This window comes from Notechis scutatus, chromosome 10 (assembly GCF_049901735.1).
Source record: "Notechis scutatus isolate UNSWTSFEM ecotype Mainland chromosome 10, rNotScu1.2, whole genome shotgun sequence".
NCBI classification, from domain to species: Eukaryota; Metazoa; Chordata; class Lepidosauria; order Squamata; family Elapidae; genus Notechis; species Notechis scutatus.
Window position 1 is genome coordinate 9,148,259 of NC_142018.1, and position 21,839 is coordinate 9,170,097.

The following is a 21,839-nucleotide window of genomic DNA, read 5'->3' on the forward strand; positions in this document are numbered from 1 at the left end:
AGTTCAAATTGATTTAGACATCCAAGTCTAGTTTTCCAAAACAGTTCCAAAGTTCAGAGAGGACTTGTTTCTTTTGCCCCAAACACTTTTCTTCGTGAAAGTTATTGAAAATAATAATAAAAAAAAGTTCTATCTACATGTTAAGTATTACATTGTCTCTGCCTGATTTCCTGAGTGAACTTCTGCCACCAGCAGAAAATCTATTGTTTGGCAAAGCCTTCTCAGCTCAGATTGCTCTATCTTGTGGTTACAAAAACGACTATAACCAGGTGTCCATTCAGGCCACAACACCACAACACCACAACACTTCATTGTGTGACAGAATTCTTGCCTATAAGCCTTATTTCTGTAACCGCAGTAAATGCAAAATTTTCTTCTTCTTAACTTCCTGCAAAGAGAACCTTGTTCAGACAGTTGCAATAACAAGATCCAATCAACGGTCTTTTTTTCCCTCTCTAAGTCACTCTCCAAAAGAGAACCAAGCAAGTATTTGCTATCCAACGGTTACTCTTTCTACACCCTTCGCTTTTGCTGATACTCCAGATGAGGTAAGATTTTCAGAATTTGAAGTGTGGAATTCCAGACAGGGTAGATTTTAATCCCTTCCCACCTGCAGTCTTGAAAGAATGTTCCTCTTTAGTTAGGCAAAAAAAAAAAAAAATGTAATAAAGATCTTGTTTTCATACGATCAAGTTGGTCTCTACCTAATGACTGCACTCGTGAAAGTTGGTAGTGAGCAAATATACCAGTTTATGCCTCTCCTGAAAATTTGGGGAGATTATTGCTTGGAGAAACACAATGAGTGAAACTGCTGTTTGACTGAGATACAAAAGGATAAAAATATAGAAGAGAGAATCTGGTTTCTGGAGTCCAGTGGAACAGGGGAGGTTTGTTTGTTTGTTTTAATAGAAAAGGCCTGTTTCTGAAGTCCAACTGACAACATTTAAGGAAAGAGACCTGGAGCATGTTCGTCTTAGCTGGGAGAAGCAGTCCTCCAAATAAGCTGGTCCTGAACCATGTAGGGCAGTGTTTCTTGGCAGTTTGAAGAAAAGTGGACTTCAACTCCCGGAATGGGGAATTCTGGGAGTTGAAGTCCATCCACACACCTTCAAACTGCCAAGGCTGAGAAACACTGGTATAGGTCTTTAAAGATTATTAACGATTTGAATTCCACCCAGAAATAAATTAGGAGCCAGTGCAGCTCATGCAACAACGGTGTAATATGGACAAACCAAGGGGCACTCATCACTGCATGAGCTACCGCATTCTGGACCACTTCTAGCCCCATATAGTGCACATTGCAATAATCCCACTAGGAAATGGGCAAGGATTGACTGTGAGCAGGGCCTGCCAGTCCAGGAATGGGTGCCATTGGCACACAAGATACACTTGGGCAAAGATACAGCCACCACCCACAGCTGTCCCCACTTTTTGAGAAGAACCGGTGCATCGAGAAGTCCAGGGTTTTTTGGGGGGGAATGGATGCTCACCAGGATTGTGCTTTGCATTTCAATTGCATAAATTAGGAAAACTTATTTATCAGGTCACCGAGGGAAGGCGTATCGCATGTGGCACAAAATTGGTTTTGTCCAAAAGCTGCATTCAGATCTTGCTGTATTCCAAATCAGAGACCTGCAAAAGTTACATGCGCTTTTGACTAACATGAACTCTCTGAGAAGCACAGAATTTTTATAGATTAAAAGATTTTTATAGCCACAGAGCCTGTCAATAAAGACCAGATACCACAACAAAGAGGTGATACGCTATGGTAGCCTTTCCAGTATCAGCTCAAATCTCTTCTGGGTAATAGATACATAGATAGTTTATTAACTGATTGGTCTTATGACCATATCAAAAAATATAAAACAAAACACAGGATCTAATTTCAGGGTAAAATAGATAATAGTATTCTTGACAGAGGCGGAGACTGGGCATCACATACTTCTTCAATGTTTCTTTTTACAATCGCACTGGGGATTCGTCAGAAACACATGTCAAACCTGCCATAGCTGTTTAATACAGCAAATGTGGCAATGTATTAAACAGCTATGGCAGGTTTGACATGTGGCAAACTCTTTGCACTGCTTATTTCTTTTCTTTTTAGTAATAAACCAACTATGGGCCACACAATTTATGGACTGTAATTTTAGCATAGTTAGACCATGTATAATTGACAGACTGGATTTTATCATAGATTTTATTGCTATTTATTATTTCATTCTAGAATTTTTAATTATGTATTTATCGAGTGTTTTTATTTGTTCTGGTCTCTGGTCCATGTCTGTAATAAATTGAATTGAATTGAATTCTGGGCAATAGAAATATTAGAACATTGGCAATACAGCCTTATACTTTGAGAATACTTCCTTATTCAGACCACCCAAAAGGAATTTCAAAAGTTTATGGATTATTATTGTACCGTATTTGCCGGCGTATAAGACGACTTTTTTGCCCTGAAAAAGATGCCTCCAATTGGGGGTCGTCTTATATGCCGGGTCGCCTTATACGCCGGCAAATAGTAATTGGGAAGCACTGCGGCTGCCCGCGGCTGAGGCACTTTTGCGCACCGTGGAAACGAATCCCGTGAAGCCGAAAGGAGCAGCCAGCCTTCTCCCAGCTCCCAAGGAAACGAGGCTCGCACCGCCCGAGCTCCGCTGAGGTATCCGGCTGGGGCTGTCAGGAGTTGTTACCGCTGGCGCGGCTCGCGCTCCAGTCGCGTTGCCTCGGGAAGGGAAAGGCAAAAGCCGCGGCTCTTCCTTTTGCCTTTCCCTTCCCGAGGCAACGCGGGACTGGAGCCGCGCCAGCGGTAACAACTCCTGACAGCCCCAGCCGGATACCTCAGCGGAGCCCGGGCGGTGCGAGCCTCGTTTCCTTGGGAGCTGGAGAAGGCTGGCTGCTCCTTTCAGCTTCACGGGATTCGCTTTCCACGGTAGACAAAAGTGCCTCAAAAAAAAAAAGTGCAAAAGTGGAAGGCGTGCGGAAGAGGGGGCGAGTATATAACAAACTATATTTTGAGTGGAAATGTTGGGGTCGTCTTATACGCCGGGTCGCCTTATACGCCGGCATATACGGTAATTTAAAATAGGAGAGTTATCAGATGGAAGCTTGGAGTATTGATCTTGGTACAGGAGAAAAAATGGCAGCACTTACGGAAACCAATTTCACTTCTTCACTTCAGTTTCAGTACAAGAAGTGAAGTGGAAAATTAATCATGGATGGTATTTGACTCCTGTTAGGCTGGCTCATATATATTAAAATTATTCTCCCAAATACTGGAGAGGTTTTCTAAAGCAGCAGTCACCAACCGGTGGGCTGCAGCGCACTGGTGGGCTGTGAGAAAATTTTGGTGTGCCGCAGAGAAATCTCACCCCCAGAGCACCCCCACAAAGCAATTAATCCAGGCTGTGCAGAAACATAAGGCTGCACCGCCCACATGGCCAGGGGGAACCCTCCCCACTCACTCCTTACCCGGTAAACTTGCCTGCTAAATTGCTATTTTTCCTTTTTCCGACCATGATCTGTTCTGCTGTTCTGGGAGATTTAGATTAGCTAGGAAGCAGGAAATGGTTGGATTTCTTGCTTTCTAGCTAGTCTTTAGATCTTCAGCACAGCACAGCCGAACCTCCCTTAGGACTGAAGGTTTTGCTTGCAAGCAAATTCAGTGCAGATTCACGGCAAGTAAATTTGAGAGGCTGAGCTAGCCGATGGCAGATAGATAGATCACTGAATGATTCTGTGAGCAACTCAATCTGCCTGCTTTGCCTGATTTTGGGTAAAAGTTGCTCTTTTTTTATGAAAAATTCAATATTTACATGCATGGTGTGTTGTGAGTTAATTTTGTGAGTTTGCTTGCAAGCAAATTTTATGTGACAGACTGAGCAAGCTGATGGCAGAAAGATAGATCACTGAATGAATCTGTGATTCTGTAAGGAACTCAATCTGCCTGTTTTCCTGATTTTGGGTAAAAGTTGCTATTTTTTATTAAAAAAATCAATATTTATATAAATATTTATAATATTTACATACAAGCCATGCCTAGCCAGTCACATGACCACCAAGCCATACCCACAAATTAGGCCACACCCACAAAATTGGTTAGTGGTCCCTGGGATCTAAAATTATGAGCTTGGTGGTCCTTGAGGTCCAAAAGGTTGGAGACCCCTGCTCTGTAGCACCGGGAGGGTGAAAATGCCCCCCTGCACCATGGTGCAGGAGGCTGGCTAGGCCACGCCCACCATGGCCACGCCCACCCAGCAACCTGGCAGAGAACCCTTTGCTAAATTTTTTGAAACTGACCCCTTGATGTTTCCAATTATCTCCTTCTTGGGGCTGAGAGAAAGTGACTGGCTCAAGGTTACTCAGCTGGCTTTGTTTCTAAGGAAGGACTAGAATTCACCTTCTCCCAATTTGTAGCCAGAGGCCTTCATCATATTACAAACTGTCTTTTTAACCTAATAGCAATAGATTATAATTCAGTACGCTCTTTTAAATATGGTAACGTTTATATGTATAGTACCCCTCTCTTTATTTAGGTTGTAGTAGACCTTTTATATACTTTTTATTTTTCTTCATTATATGTATCTTGGGTTCACGTTAATGTAGTTACCTGACAATGTGCGAAATAAAACTAAAAAAGTTGCACACACACATCGCATCATTGCTCTAATGTCCTTCCTTATAAGGCATGAGCTGGTCTAAAGAGAGTTTTTGAAATTAAGGTGCAGCTTCAGTTTCTTGTTTGTTCCTGTTCTGGAAACCAAGCATCCCTTGGGTGCATGTCCTGCCTGTAAGTCACATCTTATGAAAAAATCTCTGTAGGTTGTTTGTGAGATAAGGCCACCGCTGCCTGCATGCTGCTCAAGGAGAAATAGTCCCAGATTAACACAAGACCAACAAACAAGCAACAAACAATACCTCAGTCAAGGAACTACCATCTCAGACAAACAAGCTAACAGTAAACAATAGCCAAATCAAGAAGCCACTAAGAATACTGCCACCAACAACAGGGAAAGTCACTAGTATATAAAGAGAAAGCAAGCCCACTACCTTCTAGCACTGATGATGATACCTAGTTGGGTAATGAAACATCTGCAAGAAAACAACCAAACTCAGAGAGCACCAAGACCACACAGTCGTTGTCGGCATTCTCTCCTCCTCCTCCTCCTTGCAAACTTCATTCTCTTCCAGCATTGATGCTGTTACCTACTTGGTAATGAAATGTCTGCAAGCAAATAACCAAGCTCAGAAAACATCAAGTTTCCTGAGCTACAAGTATTCTCTTGGATTAAGCTCTTAGCTGTATAATAGAGCTTGCATTCAACCAGCTATCCGTTAGAGCCAGCTTAAAAAGAAACTCAAGCAGAATACATTTGTGGTCAATGACAATCTTGAGTGTATTCATTATAATTTAATGCTCCAGGGAGAGAGAAATCACAGAAGCTCTTTCACCGATGTGCAGTAAGAATCATTTTCCCCAGAGGGATCGTTATGTAAAGCAGAAGCTTGAAATTTGATTTTTATTGACTTCCCGCCTGAATGATGAAGTTGAAGCTGCCGCCTTCATAAGAATTAATTTGCAAAGATGGTAAACAGGAAACTCATGAATGGTATGCAAGAGCAATTTAGGAACTGCATGAACAAACAGTTAGGTGGAAGGAGAGTTACAATAATTTACAGGCTGGGCAAAATGGCTCCACCATTCTCAAGCTCTTTCTTTTTGAAAGAACTTTATTAAAATTACCAGAGTTTTTCAAGGAAGTATGCTTTCCATAGGTTAGGCTAATAGGGTAGGTGGCTAGTGTGCAGAAATGGAAAGATTGTAATAAAAACCAGTGCCCAAAGATGGCCGCTTCACTTATATGACATCTTGAGAGTTTAAAAATATTCATGAAATTGTCAACGACAATTCCAAATTTAGAGAAGGAGAAAATAAAAACCACAACCTGTAGGAACTTTTCTTGCAATTAAGCTCTGCAAGAAATTCTTTTTGCTTGCAAATCCCATGAAGATTTTGTACTGGAGATAGAAAAGAAATGAATTCTTGATGCTGGGTTTTGCTGATTCATAGAGACTGTTGTCATAGAAATGACTAGTATTTGTTTTGTTTTTTTAATTCAAGTATAGAATAGAATATAGAATCACAGAGCTGGAAGGGACCTTGGAGGTCTTCTAGTCCAACCCGCTGCTTAGGGAGTATTTTGTTAGGTTATCAAAATATAAAACACAGAAATCCAACAAAAACGAAAATCAGTGGAAAAAGAGGAAGATGAAAAAGTACAATATAGGTTAAAGAGGAGAAGAAAAAGAAAAGTATTAATTTCCTATTCCTTTTGATGCAATAGAATATGGTAATAACATACAACCTTTGCTTTTTTACCTTTACATAGTAATATATACTAGCCATTTCTATAACAACAAACCCATCCAATTAACAAAATCCAAAATCAAAGTTTCATTTTTTCCCACCCCAAGCATAAAGTCCAAAAGTGGTTTCCGATTAGACACAGAAATGGCTAGTATTTATTAACCTAGTAAAGTAAAATGTTAAGCTTGGAATTTTATTTTGTTTTTTACTGCATCAAAAAAGGTGAAAGTCAATCTCTCAATCTCTCTCTCTCTCTCTCTCTCTCTCTCTCTCTCTCTCTCTCTCTCTCTCTCTCTCTCTCTCTCTATATATATATATATATATATATATATATATATATATATATATATATATATACTTACACCTGTCTTCCCTCTTTTTCCCCCTTCCCCATTTTCCCCTCACCTAAACGTCCTTCTTTCTAAATTTGAAAAGAAGCCAAAAACTAAGACATTTGCTGCTGTGTCTTTCCCTTTTTCCTTCTCTTCTTAACAGTTTTGGGTCCTCCAATAAAAAGAGAGGAAAGCTGCAATTGGGTTACTCAAACACAATGCCGTGTCAAAAACGCTTTGCAATATAACATTACAAAACAATGTGCCCTCTGAAGGGTGGCCTTTGAACCTGGTTGTTTTTCTTGCAGATGTAATATCATCAGTGTCAACTCATAAAACATTTCTATGGCTGTTTTATAGTTGCCAACAGAAAGGGAGGGGGGGGAGGGGGGTTTGAAAGAGGAGTGCAGAAGCTTGGAAACTGAAAGTGCATTCCATGCATAGTTTTTCAGAGATTGTAACTGAAGTTTCTACCGTGCAAAAATCCAACTGAAGAACATGATGGATGACTCTTGGCTATGGATGTGTCTCATTGAATAATATGAATTATGATACACCCAGAGGGGTGGGAGAAAAACAGGGTCAAGGGTGACAGTGAATTATGTGTCTCAGAGTCAGCTACACCCAGGTAGTGCGGACATGTTAACTCCCAATAAATCCTTTTGAAGTTTTGGAAGTTTGGCTCGAGACTCATGATTTAACTGGGGTAACTGCCAGAACCCTGACAATCAGTGCTACTCAGGGAAAGCTCAGAGAGCACCAAGGACCCCTCATTTCAACCCTGAGCTATAGATATTCTCCTTTAATTAGCATTATGAGCCCTGGTGGTGCAGGATTGTAGGCTAACTCTGCCCACAGCCAGGAGTTCAATCCCAACTGGCTCAAGGTTGACTCAGCCTTCTATACTTCTGAGGTCAGTAAAATGAGAACCCAGATTGTTGGAGGAAATTGCTGACTCTGTAAAATGCTTAGCGAGTGCTTGCATACATTATGAAGCGGTATACAAGTCTAAGTGCTATGACTAGTGGTATTAGGAGCCCTGGTGGTGCAGTGGTTAAAGTGAAGTATTGCAGGCAAACTCTGCCCACCGTCTAAAGTTCGATCCTGACAGGGCTCAAGATTGACTCAGCCTTCCATCCTTCTGAGGTTGGTGAAATGAGGATCCAGATTATATGGGGGCAAGATGGTGACATTGTAAACCACCGAGAGAGTCCTGTGAAGTATTATGGGGTGGTATATAAGTCCAGAGGTGGTATTCAGCCTATTCCAACAGAACCGGTAGTGGAAATTTTGAGTAGTTCGGAGAACCGGCAAATCCCACCTCTGACTGGCCTCGCCAACCCCATCTCTTCTCTGCCTCCCATTGAGTCCCAGCTGATCGGCTGGGTCTTCTTTTGTTGCCCTGCACAGGAGAACGGAGCTGGAAAGCAGGTTAGTAAGGTGGGGAGGGAATGGAGATTTTGCAGTATCCTTCCCCTTCCTGCCACACCCACCAAGCCACACCCACCAGGCCACGCCCACAAAACCATGCCCACCAAGCCACGCCCACAGAACCAGCAGTAAAAAAATTTGAATGCCACCACTGTATAAGTCTTAAGTGCTACTCCCATTGCTTTATAAATGTGCTATTTTTTTCCTTACAGTGTCCAGAATCCCTCCAAAGGTGGGATCTTTGCAAGTCCTCTCCCCTTCAATGGAACCAAAATGCTGGCAAGCCCGGGGATGAATTGCTCAGAACCCGGAAAAGATTTCCAACATGCCTTTTATGCTGCCACCTACACCCTCATTTTCATCCCAGGCCTCCTAACCAACAGCATCGCCCTGTGGATGCTCTGCCTCTTCATCCGAAAGCAAAATAAAGCCATCATCTTCCTGCTGAACCTGGCCACCGCGGACTTCATCCATGTTCTCTCTTTGCCTCTGCGGATTTATTACTACATCAACTACAAGTGGCCCTTCGGACTCTTCCTCTGCCAGCTTTGCTTCTACTTGAAGTACCTGAACATGTACGCCAGCATTTGCTTCCTCACCTGCATCAGCATGCAGAGGTACCTCTTCCTGCTCCATCCCTTCAAAGCCAAAAACTGGAAGAAGGGCTACGATGTCGCCATCTCGGCAGCCGTCTGGCTGGTGGCTGGTGTGGCTTGCCTGACCTTCCCATTGCTGAGAAAGACCCAGCATTCCGAAACTTGCTTCTCCGATCTCAACATTGAAAAGTTCGAGAACAAGGAGACTTTGATCGGAATGCTGGTGGCGGCTGAACTGGTTGGGTTCCTCTTCCCTCTGGCCATCATCGTCTACTGTACTTCCAAGACCAGAGCTTCCCTGCAGGAAAACCAAATGCCTTTGCAGAACACCTGTGAGAAACGGAAGGCGCTGAAGATGGTGTCCATGTGTGCCGTCGTGTTTTTTGTGTGCTTTGCCCCCTACCACCTCATGTTTTTCTTCTTCATGTTGGTAAAAGAGGATGTGGTGAAGGGCTGCGCTGTAAAACAAGGCATCTTGTACCTGCACCCCTTTTTCTTAAGCCTTGCCAGCTTCAACTGCTGCTTGGATCCCTTCTTGTACTTTTTTGTGACGTCGGAATTCCACGATCGGTTTCCAACCTACAAGAACTTGTCCTTCAGAAGTCGTTTGTTAAGCAAAGAAAGCGCTGCTTCGATGAAGGAATAAAATTAGCTGGACTCCAAGTTGGGTAAAGGATTGGAGGATCTACAGGAGGTGCCCTAAGCCAGAGGTCACCAACCTTTTGTACCTCAGGGACCACCAACTCATAATTTTAAATCCCGCAGACCAGAGTCCCTGGAAAAAATCCCAAAAAAAGTCTGCAGGAAAATTCCACACCCTATTTTCCTACCTATCAATCATTCTTTATTTGGAATCGCAGGATATCATCTCCAGCTCCGTTTTCAGGATGAGAGAGAGAGAGACTTTTGACTTCATGCAAGGAAAGCAGCAGAAGCAGCAGAAGTCTTTCTTTCTCTCCCCCAAACTCTGCCGGAAAGGAGTCTTTGCTGGTGCAGCCTCTTGGAACAGGAGGCCTTGCAGGGTCCCAAAGACTCATTTCTGGTGGAGTTTGGGGGAGAGAAAGAACGACTTTTGCTACTTTCCTTGTGTGCAGTCAAAAGCAGAAGAAGAAATAGGTGGAAAGGAGCAGCCCCGTGGCCAGGCGAGGTGCGTGGGGCGAGTGGAGCAAGTTCTCCCCCTCCACATTTTCCCCCCTCCCCTCACTACCTCATGTTGTTCACAATGCAAGCAACGCAAGCCTTGCGTTCCCCCAGGCCATATGAATGGCACAGCCTTATGTTCCCCCGCAGCCTGGATTAATTGCTTTGGGGGTGACATTTCTCTGCAGACCACCAAAATTTTCTCACGGACCACCAGTGGTCCCTGGCCCAGTGGTTGGCGACCACTGCCCTAAGTTCTTGTGGTCCAGACTGCATTCCTGATACCCTGTAACATAAGGGTGGGCTCACACGCCACACTAGAGAAAAGTTGGCTTAGTTTTGGTTGGTTGATGGAGCAGTAGTTGGTTGGGTTTGCACAACATGATACATCAGTGTTTCCTAATCTGTTTTATGGAACCATTTAATGGGAAGTTGCAGAGTCAAAGCAGCGGTAGATGACACATCTAAGTGAACTCTGTGGTCTTCAGAAACATTCAGTGACAATCTAGAATTCCTCATGAAGAGAAAAGGTGGGATATGTAGCACTGTGTTCACATAGCTAAGCCATCAGATGATCTGTTTTGTTTAAATTTTTCTTATGACTTTAGCCTGACACTCATCATTTCCAATCAAGAATCTCAAATTGGGTGGGGATGAGCAAATGCTAAGCTATACACACCCAAAGAAATGTGCATTTCTTTTTTCCCAGACCTGCCTAAGGAGGGCAATGGCTGAACGTGCTTTATTTTGCTTTATCGCATCCTTTGATAGTTTTTCTTGGAAGTACTAACACTTTTTGCTGATCCCACTAAAGTTTGATTAATGGCAACTGGACCAGTGGTGGGATTCAAAATGTTCTACCACCAGTTCGGTGAACATGGCTTGGTGAGCGTGCTTTGCACGAGTGCACACACTTTGTATGCATGTGCGCACCAAAAGCGCACTTTGTGCAGGTGCAGAGGCATCCCAACTCACCTCCTGCAAGCTTGCACTCTCCCTGTCGCTTCAGCAGCTGCCGCGCAGCACTCTGTGCAAAGCAACTGTGCTTCAAAAACAGAGGATAAAGGCAGGGGTGGGATTCTACAGGTTCGCACCTATTTGCTAGAACCGGTTGTTAACATTCTAAGCAGTTCAAAGAACCGGTTGTTAGAAGAAATTACTGGCCTAATCCTGTAAGGAAGGCAGGAAGGAAACATTCTGGTGTTGCTTACAGAAACTGCCTCTCCGTTAACCCTTATTACATTCTTGGCAGGACTAGACTTCCTGTCTCAGGAACTCCTCTGGAGTCATTTTTCCCTCCATTGCTGGTACTTTGCTTGTGTCGAGTGACCATTCAAAGTTACAATGGCACTGAAAAAAGTGACTTATGACCATTTTTCACACTTACGACTGTTGCAGCATTCCCACAGTCATGAGAGGCCAGGCAAGGAGATGCGTGCCTCGATGTGAGTGATGTTGAGTTGGCCATGCCTAGCCAATAACATGACCACCAAGCCATGCCCACCAACTAAGCCACGCCCCACAAAACCTGTTGTTAAAATATTTGAATCCCATCCCTGGATAATGGTGAGTATGGGAGCCCAGGTGGGTGGGTGAGTCCAACAGCAGAACAGCGGAGAGAACCGGTTCGGTCTCTGCTGCTCCTTGCCACGATTGACTCGGTAGAACCGCGCAGAACCAGTCGAATACCACCACTGAACTGGACCAAACGTTGTCAATTTGAGATGTCCTGTTGCTTATCCTATCCAAGCAACTCTATCAGTCAGAGCAAAATTCTCTGTCTAACTAATTTTGCTATGACTGATGGAGTTGCTTGGATGAGCAGTGAAATGTCTCAGATTAACAAAGTTTGATCAGTTACCATGTTTCAACCTTTAGACACCTTTGGCCTGGATTCAGAGTTGGAAGGTAGCTTGTAGGTCATCTAGTCCAACCCAAACAGGAGACCCTACACCCGTGATGGCGAACCTAGGGCATGTGTGCCACAGGTGGCATGCAGAGCCATTTGTGTGTGCACGCAAGCCCAGGCAAACTTACCTCCCTGTGCATGTGCCTCCCAGGTGATTTTCGGGCCTTTTTCAGCCTCCCAGAGGCTTGAGGGAAGCCTCTGCAGCCTTTGGAGGCCAAACAACAGGGCCATTTTGTTACTTCCTGTATTTCTGGAAATATCGGAGGTGATGAAATGGGCCCAGGGAGCTGGGAGGTGTGCATATGCACAGTGCAGGGAAGGGGGCAGCGGGGGGAATCATGCACGCATGCACAGGGGGCATGGGGGCCCAGCGCACATTGCCTTCTGGATGCTGGCACACGAGCGTTAGCCACCACTGCCCTACACCATTTTGGACATATGGCTGTCCAGTCTCTTCTTGAAAGCCTCCATTGATGAAGCTCCCACAACTTCTGAAGGCAACTTCTGTTCCATTGGTTGATTGTTCTCACTGTCAGAAAATTCCTCCTTATTTCCAGGTTGAATCTCTCGTTGTTCAGTTTCCATCCATTATTCCTTGTCTGGCCTTCAGGTGCTTTGGAAAATAACTTGACCCCCTCCTCCTCTCTGTGGCAGCCCCTCAAATATTGGAAGACTGCTATCCTGTTTCCCCTGGTCCTCCTCTTCACTAGACTAGCCAGGCCCAGTTCCCGCAACCGTTCATCATATGCTTTAGTCTCCAGTCCCCTAATCCTCTTGGTTGCTCTTCTCTGTACTTTTTCTAGAGTCTCAACATCTTTTTTTATCATGTGGCGACAAAAATGCAGTACTCTAGGTGTAGTCTTACTAAGGCTTTATAAAATGGTATTAATCTATGAAGATTGAGTCTTCATAGACATATTGATCCCACTAATGTGCAATGGGAAGTTACTTTGGGAATGTAATTCCTGACTGATTTCAAGCGAGAATCAAGAGTATTACTTGCATTAAGCCTTCAGATAGCTTTAGCATTCTAAACATTTGCAAAAATAAAATAAAAAATAGAATACATTGAAATAAATTCCACAGATAGGAACAGGAGTTGTCCAGAGTTCTCTTGATCCACAAATTTCAGTTTATTGGTCATAAAAATTAACTGATTTTTTTTAGTGCTATTCAAAGGTATAATAATTTCTTTAGTGAGTTGACTGCGCACATCTTTGCAAATATGTACATACTCTCAAATAAACAAAATAATTGCTCAGTTACAAAATAAATAAAAGAACTGCTGTGAAAAAGACAGAAAACAAGGCTTCTCTTTGTCAGTTATGTTCACTCCTTTTCAAAGACCACAGCCCACACTGCAACAACTCATCCTTATCTTAATTGTGTGATCTGGGTAACTATGCACTTCCAAGTACATAGCTAGCTACATTCTGGTTTCCATATGTTTATGCGGGGGTGCTTGCTTCTTTCTCTTTCTTACTTCTTTTTTTCTTTCAGGTGCATCCTGTGGGTTATTTTTATCTTTTTACTGCCTGCCATTGACAGGAAATACTTGCTATTTTACTTTTACAAAGTAATAGAGTCATATTTTATGCCTTCCACTGCCTTTCTGTGGCCAAAACATTTGAAAAAGCAAGCAAATCTAATGAGTGACAATGGTTGAATATTATTAATATACACTTAATGTAATATATATGTCAAGCATCCAGAAAGTATCCATGATATCAATCACTCTGAGATGTTATCTCTCCAATTGATTTATTAGGAACAGATCTGGCATGTCAAAAGCAATTTCCCGGGAAGGTGGAGCCTCCTCGCTGACGGACCGTAGATCGCGACTCTCTGCGGCTATGGTCCGTGCTCTTTCGTTGGAGAGCCCTGGTCACTACGATAAGGGGCTGAAGCTGCCTTGGAGGGGCGGCGGAGTAAGGGGAAGCTGCAAGCCAGGTTGAGGGAAGTCGCATCTCCCCCCCTGGGCGTGGTCTTTTTCCCCCTGAAGATGACTGCAGCAGTGGTTTAAAATGGCCACCCCAAAGAGGAGGACTCAGCTGGATTAAAATTTGTGCAGGAGGGAAGAAAGAGGTGGATAACATCTGAACTGGGACAACTGGGCAATACAACTAAACAAAAGTACCCCGGGCTTAAGGTAACATGGAATTTTTAAGAAAAGAAAAGTGAGCAGCGAAATTACAAAGGGACAGGAAAAATAATAATAAGAAAACATTTTTGATAGCTAAGCAGGGCTTCGAACTGGGAAAGGAAGAAGCCGGAACTAAAGATTTAACTAAATTGGACTAAAATATTTTGGCAATAAACAGGCATAAAATAAAGCTGGACTTAGATTGTCAAAAAATAATAATAATAAAGTTTACAAATTGGAAACTGGACTGTGCTGGAATATTGAAGTTCGAAAACCCTAAATAAAAAAATAGGGGGAAAAGGTGAAGAGTGGAGAGTGCCACCTTTTGACAAAAACTTGAGTTCAAACAAAAGGGAAAGCATCCTGTTTCTGAATGAACTTGTGTGGGTATAACATTAAAGAAATATTGAAACAAAGTAAGAATCTTAGAAAGTGAAAGCAGAACCAGAATAAAGAAAAAAGCAAGGAAAAACTGATTGTGGGATTGATTGATGTTTTTGGTATAGACCCTGGGCTGGAATAATTGAGAACTTTAGAAAATTGAAAGAAGAAAGAAGGAAAGTAAAAGTTTTTTTGTGTGTGTGTGGACTTTAACAATCATAAAATATAATAGTGTGTAATGATGATATCTCTTCGGGAATTAAAAATGGAACTTAAAAATATGAGAGAATTACTACAGGAAAGAGGCGAATCACTTTTCTCTGTGTTAGAAAAAATGGAAATGGCGATTGAAGAACAAGAAGAAAGAGTTTCAGAGGAGGAGTCGACTCAAGGGGAAGACATTTTAAATAGACAATTAACACAAAGAAGTGGGGAAAGAAGGAAGGTTAAAAAGTTGAGATTTAAGAAGGCAATCAAAGGGAATACCTGTGAAATCAGGAGAGGTAGAAAGATGCAACAGAAAAGGGGAAAGGAAGATATCAAGAAAGAGAGGGATATAAACTGGAATGAGAAAAGATATGGGAAAAAGAGGGGGAGGAGAGGCAGTAAGAAACGGATGCATGAAATAAAGAAATATGGAAATAATAAAATGTTGAAAAGAAATTGGTTTTTCAGAGATAATGGTTAATGAATTTAAAAGGGGATTCTGCAGGGTGACAAGGGGTAATAAGAATATTTCTGCAATTAAAAATATTTAGAAAATAGGGTAATATAGATACTGATAACTCTTATTAAAAATTGTATATAATTAAAACAACATTCCATTCAAATTCAATTCTATCAATATTAATATTCATTAAAGTCTTAACATCTTTAACATTACTTTTCAATTAAATATCATACTTCTATGGGAACAATTATAAGCTTTCCATAGTTAATTCCCCCCCCCCCTTCACTTATATTTTATAAAACATTAACTAATTAAAATGTTCCTGTTCCTTCCTGATTCAATTTTCTCATTTATTTTATTTCATTTACTTTATTCACAAACATTTCACTAAATTACACTAACCATTTTATCCCTCATTTTAATCATACGTTGTTTCCAATTTCCTAAAGTTATTTCTATTACTAATATAACAATACAATCTTATGTACCTTTACAGAATCCTTTTTTCAGTTAGATTTTCACCCATTATCTCTAAATAGGTCCTGTTTCTCTATATCTTGCTCCGGACCTTTGTAACTTCTTTTCCTTTCCTTCTTCTCTCTCTTCTTCTCTCTCCCCTTTTTATCCTTTTGTCTCTCTACCTCTATTTCTCTCTTCTGTATTCCCCCTCTTCTGTTGCTTTCCAGTATTATACTTATTTTTCAAATTATTTTTCTTTTCTTTGGTTGTTTTTTTAAGTCTTAAATTCTCCATCCTCTTTCTCCCCCCTTTCCTTTTTCTTCCCCACATAGAGTTACTTGTTCATTAAAGATGGCTTCTTCTTTGTCCCAGTCTTCTTGTTTTGCAGTCTTTTCTTGTTGTTTCTCATAGTTCCAGATCTCCATTTCTAAGAATTGAAAAACGAAGCCAAAAGAACCCTTCCCTTCTTGTGCATCTTCTTTGTACTTTTTAAGTTCCATTTTCAATTCATCCAAAAGTGATGCCATTGTATACATTTTTAAACAACCACCCGATTGATTTTAGTCATTCAAATATAATAACCAAGAATCCAAAGATCACCAGATAATCCAAATACATGCAAGCTGTTTCTTTTTTGCTCTTTTTTTCACTTTCTCTTCCTGGGGTTACTATTTAGTTGCAAAGTTTCAGTTAAAATGTATCTTTTAGAAGTCTTGTTGAAGTTTTACTGTAGATTCTTTTTAATTCCAGGCAGTCTCCTCCCTCTTCCATATCCTGCCCTTATTCTTTTTCTCTCCCTTCCTGCTTATAAAAAAGAAAAATTTTAATGTCCAGAAATCTTTATTATCCCTTTGGCATTTTGTTTTATTTTCAGCTTAATTGCATCCCAACCCATGAGTAAAGTAGCCTTAACTCAACCCTATCTACAATACTGTTGAACTACATCAAATAGCAATAGCAATAGCACTTAGACTTATATACCACTTCACAGTGCTTTACAGCCCTCTCTGAGAGGTTTACAGAGTCAGCCTCTTGCCCTCAACAATCTGGGTCCTCAGAAGGATGGAAGGCTGAGTCAACCTTGAGCCAGTCAGGATCAAACTGCTGGCCGTGGGCAGAATTGGCCTGCAGCACTGCATTCTAACCACTGGGAGGGAAGGGAGGAAGGAAGGAAGGAAGGAAGGAAGGAAGGAAGGAAGGAAGGAAGGAAGGAAGGAAGGAAGGAAGGAAGGAAGGAAGGAAGGAAGGAAGGAAGGAAGGGCTTCACCTGTTTTCTGTGGCTGTGTTTGTTTTGTATCCCACCCTGGATCATCACAGGCTTGGCATTGGCTAGGAACAGAGGAAACTGGGACAGTTAATGGTGGGGACCCAAAAGTTACACCTTGTGGAGGCATGCTGAGCTCCAACTCAACAGTGGAGAAAGGACTAAGACCCCGATAGATAACCAGTTCTCTGCCATAGTGAAAAGTATCTTATATATATTTGGTTTTTATTAATTTAGAATAGAATAGAATAGAATAGAATAGAATAGAATAGAATAGAATAGAATAGAATAGAATAGAATAGAATAGAATAGAATAGAATAGAATAGAATAGAATAGAATAGAATAGAATTCTCTATTGGCCAAGTTGATTGGACAGACAAGGAATTTGTCTTGGTGCAAATGCTCCCAGTATACATAAAAGAAAAGATACATTCATCAAGAGTCAAGAATCATCAGGTACAACAATTAATGATAGTCACAGGTACAATAAGCAATCAAATCATACTAGGAAACATGACATAATATGATATATAAAGAGAATACAAAAGCAATTAGTACAAAAAATTAAGGGAGGGAAAGGGGAAGGGAGAAGTGTAGAAAAGAAGAGGGAAAAAAGAAAAGGCACTGACTTCCAACTCCCTTTGGTGCAGTAGAATAAGACAGTAACATCTACCCTCAATGTTTTACTTTTACATAATAATATAAACTAGCTATTTCTGTAACAACAAATCTATCTAATTGGTAAAACCCAAAAAGCAAACTTTCATTTTTTTTCCACCTCAAGCGCAAAGTCCAGAAGCTGTTTCCAAGTAGAAATAAAGGTATTTGTGTTTTTTCCCCTTAATCAAAACAATCAATTTAGCCACCTCTGCTAACTCCATCAGTTTCTGCAGCCTTTCATCCATAGTGGGAATCAAGGTGACTTTCAGTTTTTGTGCACAGAGGAGTCTCGCTGCTGCCATAGTGAAAAGTATCGATTCTGTCCTTGGAGAAGGCTCTTGCCTTACTTAGAAAAACATCTGGACCAGTGGTGGGATTCAAAAATTTTTACTACTGGTTCTTGGGTGTGGCTTGGTGGGTGTGGCAGGGGAAGGTTACTGCAAAATCCCATTCCCTCCCCACCCCACTAACCTGCTTTCCAGCTCCATTTTCCTGTGCAGGGCAACCAAAGAAGACCCAGCCGATCAACTGGGACTTGGGAGGCAGAGAATAGATGGGGTTGGCGGGGCCAGTCAGAGGCAGTATTTGCCGGTTCTCAGAACTACTCAAAATGTCTGCTACTGGTTCTCCAGAACTGGTCCGAACCGGCTGAAGACCACCTCTGGTCTGGACTTAAGGTGCAAAGCGGAATTATGGTTGTCCACTCACCAAAGGAAGAGAGACAGTTTGGTATAATGATTCACTGGGTGAATGTGAGTTCTAGTCCCCACTTTAGGCACACTAAAGCCAGCTGCATTGGGCCAGTCGCTTTCTCTCAGCCCAAAGGAGAAGGCAATGACAAGCCACTTCTGAAAAATCTTGCCAAGAAAACTGCAGACGTTCATCAAGACTGACTTGAAGGCACACAAGCACACGTCAGCACAAGGGACATGACATTGTTCAACATTCACTTGTGGTCTATTCTTGGGGCATGTTTTTTGGGGGCTGAGATCAGAAATAACTCTGGAAATCCACATTGGGTTTTTCTTTCTAAAGCTAAGGAGGCTTTTAACCTCTTTTAACCCCTCACCCTACACCAGTCCTGACAAAAAGGCAGTCTTCTAGAGTTCTCTTCTAGAAGTGCAATGTTCTATGCAGGCACGTACTGATATTCCTTGAGTTACGACCACGATTGAGCCCAACATTTCTGTTGCTAAGTGAGACATTTGTTAAGTGAGTTTGCCTCATATTACGACCTTTCCTGCCACAGTTGTTAAGTGAGTCTTTGCATTGTTAGCATGGTTGTTAAGTGAATCTGGCTTTCCCATGGACTTTGCTTGTTGGAAGGTCACAAAAGCAGATCACCTGATCCCAGGACACTACAACGATCATAAATATGAATTAGTTGCCAAGCACCTGAATTTTGAGCATGTGATCATGGGCAGGGATGGGATTCAAAAATCCCAACAGCTGGTTCTCTGCCCAGTTGCTGGGTGGGCATGGCCATGGTGGGCATGGCCTAGTGGAACTTCTGGGAGGGCCATTCTTTTCCTTCCCCAGAGTCCGAAGGCTTCCCTCAGGCCTCTGGGAGGGCAACAATGGCGTCCCCCAGGCTCCGAAGGCCCATTTCCAGACTTCCAGAACTTCTGGGAGGGCTGTTTTTTGCCTTCCCCAGAGTCCGAAGGCTTCCCTCAGGCCTCTGGGAGGGCAACAATGGCGTCCCCAGGCTCCGAAGGCCCATTTCCAGACTTCCGGAACTTCTGGGAGGGCTGTTTTTGCCTTCCCCAGAGTCCAGAGGCTTCCCTCAGGCTTCTGGGAGGGCAACAATGGTGTACCCCGGCTCTGAAGGCCCATTTCCAGACCTCTGGAGCTTCCAGGAGGGCTGTTTTTGTCTTCCCCAGAGTCTGAAGGCTTCCCTCAGGCCTCTGGGAAGGCAAAAATGGCGTCCCCCAGGCTCCGAAGGCCCATTTCCAGACTTCCGGAACTTCTGGGAGGGCTGTTTTTTTCCTTCCCCAGAGTCCGAAGGCTTCCCTCAGGCCTCTGGGAGGGCAACAATGGCATCCCCCCAGGCTCCGAAGGTCCATTTCCAGATTTCTGGAGCTTCCAGGAAGGCTGTTTTTTGGGGGGGCGGGCGGGCAGAGCCTCCACACGGACTCTGCACTTAGCTGCATCCAAAATGGGCCATGTGGAGACCCCTGGGAGGGGAAGGGTAGAGTGGGTGGGGCCAGCCAGTCAGTTCAACTACCAGTTCAGCCAACCAGATGTAAATCTAACATCCGGTTCGCCTGAATTGGCCTGAACTGGCTGAATCCCACCCACTCACCATGGGGATGCAACAACGGTTGTGTGAAAAATGGTTATGTCACTTTTTTCAGTGCTGTTATAATGGTCACTAAATGAACTATTATAAGTCGAGGACTATCAGTATTTAAGAAATATTTTAAAACCCTTATGTGATCTTGTTAATCAAAGCTTACCTTTATATTATTGGGAAAAAATCCTAATATTCCTGATTTTTCTCTTCTTCTTGGTCCTCACTGAAAATAAAAGCCCAACCAAGGGAAATCATTGTTTATACACTTCGGGGGCGGGGTGTTTCTCTTTTTTCCTGCTGATACTTTGATGTTTTTTACTTGCTCAGGATTTGAGGACATGGTAAAGAAAGAAGTTTGGGAAAGTTTCAAAATACTGATGATGTTCTTCTTACTATTCCACAGTTACAAGAAACATATAAATTAAACTTATAGATATAAATTAAGCATGGACTGGTTTGTTGATTATGTGCCATCTGGTCAACGTTGATCCTTAGCAAACATAAATTTTCTCCAGCGATCAATTTAGCATAATATGACAATATGAGCAAAAGCAAAAGTTCAGAAACATATCTCTTTCTCTGTCTCTCTTTAAATTTGACTACTTACACCACATCTTACAGGATGTTAAAATTTCTGTTTTGACATTCTGATCAAAATAGAGATTTCAGCAGAGTGACAAACGGTTCAGCTTTCAAAAATAGTTTCTTATTTTACTTTTACTTCTCTCGGTTTCTAGAATCTAAGCAGATATGTAACATTGACTATCTGAAATATTCCAGGAAACATTTGAGATGCCTTCTGTATTTAGTCGTTTCTTTGTTCCTATAGCTTCTGCTGTTATTCTATATCTAAATATAGAAATATAATAAACTTGTATCAGTGATATAGACCCTTATGTTGTCAAAGAAAGTGCCATCCATGTGGAAGACAATTTATCCTGGAGCTTTAAGATTAATTCCAATAATCACCAAAGGACCCGTTGTAATGAACAGAATGAGGTATTCTGTAAAGAAAGTGTATTTACCTGAATGCTGATTCTTTATACTTAACACTCAGGGCTGGGCTGCTGGGGGTACACGGGGGTTCGGGAGAGCCCCTAGCTAAGATTCTGTGCAGTTTGGAGAACCCCCAAATCCTACTCCTAGGCGGCCCTGCCTACCCCACCCCTCCCCTTCCAGGAGTCCCCACGTGGCCCGTTTTGGATGCAAGTAAATGCAGGGGGCACGTGGAGGGTTGGGGAGGGAGAAAAACGGCCTCCTGGAAGTTTGGGAAGGCTGGAAATAGGCCTGTTTCTGGCTTCCAGAGAGCCTCCGGAGCACGGGGAGGCCGTTTTTGCCCTCCCAGAGGCTTGAGTAAAGCCTCCGGAGCCCGGGGAGTGCAAAAATGTCCCCCCCGCAATGGTGCAGGAGGCCAGCCAGGACATGCCCACCATGGCCACGCCCACCCAGCAACCAGGCAGAGAACCTGTTGCTAAAATTTTTAAAGCCCACCACCGCTTAACACTAATGTATTTTGTCCCTGAACTTTTCTTTTATCTATTTTACCCTGGACTTATAACCTGTACAAGTAGTCCTCAGTTTACAACAGTTCAGAGTTACAACAGCACTGAAAAATGTGACTTACGATCATTTTTCACACTTATGTCTGTTGAGGCATCCTCATGGTCATGTGATCAAAATTTGGACACTTGGCAACTGACTCATATTTATTTATATATACATATACACATACACATACACATACACATACATACATACATATACATACATACATACATACATAATTTATATATATATAATAAATCCATTCCATTTCAATCGTGCATTGATTAGGAACATATTTCAATTGCTTAACAATTATTAATAATCTTCTTAACAACTTAACAATACAACAATAATCACATTTCCATATGTATAGTATAGACGAGGTCCAATATATCTGTTACACTAGTTTCTCTTATTGCTCTATAAATACATCTAATCCCTTTTAATTTGTTCTATTTTCTAACCATTGATAAAACAAATCTCATACATATAATATTCAGATTCTTTTTTTCCCCTTTAATTTCTAATGTCAATCTATTCATTTCTGCACATTCAAATATTTTTTCAATTACTTTTCACTCTATCGGTATCTTGTCACTTTTCCAATTCTGAGCAAATACAATTCTAGCTGCTGTTAAAACATGTATAATT

The 21,839-nt window shown here is 42.1% G+C and overlaps 1 protein-coding gene and 1 long non-coding RNA gene across 2 annotated transcripts in view; one reads left to right on the forward strand and one right to left on the reverse strand.

Annotated features, from left to right (window-relative positions):
* The window catches only part of LOC148129747 (uncharacterized), a 280,407-nt gene that overhangs the window by 179,287 nt on the left and 79,281 nt on the right, over positions 1-21,839 (reverse strand). The gene's annotated exons all lie outside the window — the stretch shown is intronic.
* LOC113416581 (putative P2Y purinoceptor 10) lies at positions 348-11,112 on the forward strand. Its single transcript, XM_026674594.2, has 2 exons — positions 348-548; positions 8,340-11,112. The coding sequence occupies exons 1-2, from the start codon at positions 544-546 to the stop codon at positions 9,367-9,369; spliced, it is 1,035 nt and encodes a 344-aa protein (XP_026530379.1). The 5' UTR covers positions 348-543; the 3' UTR covers positions 9,370-11,112.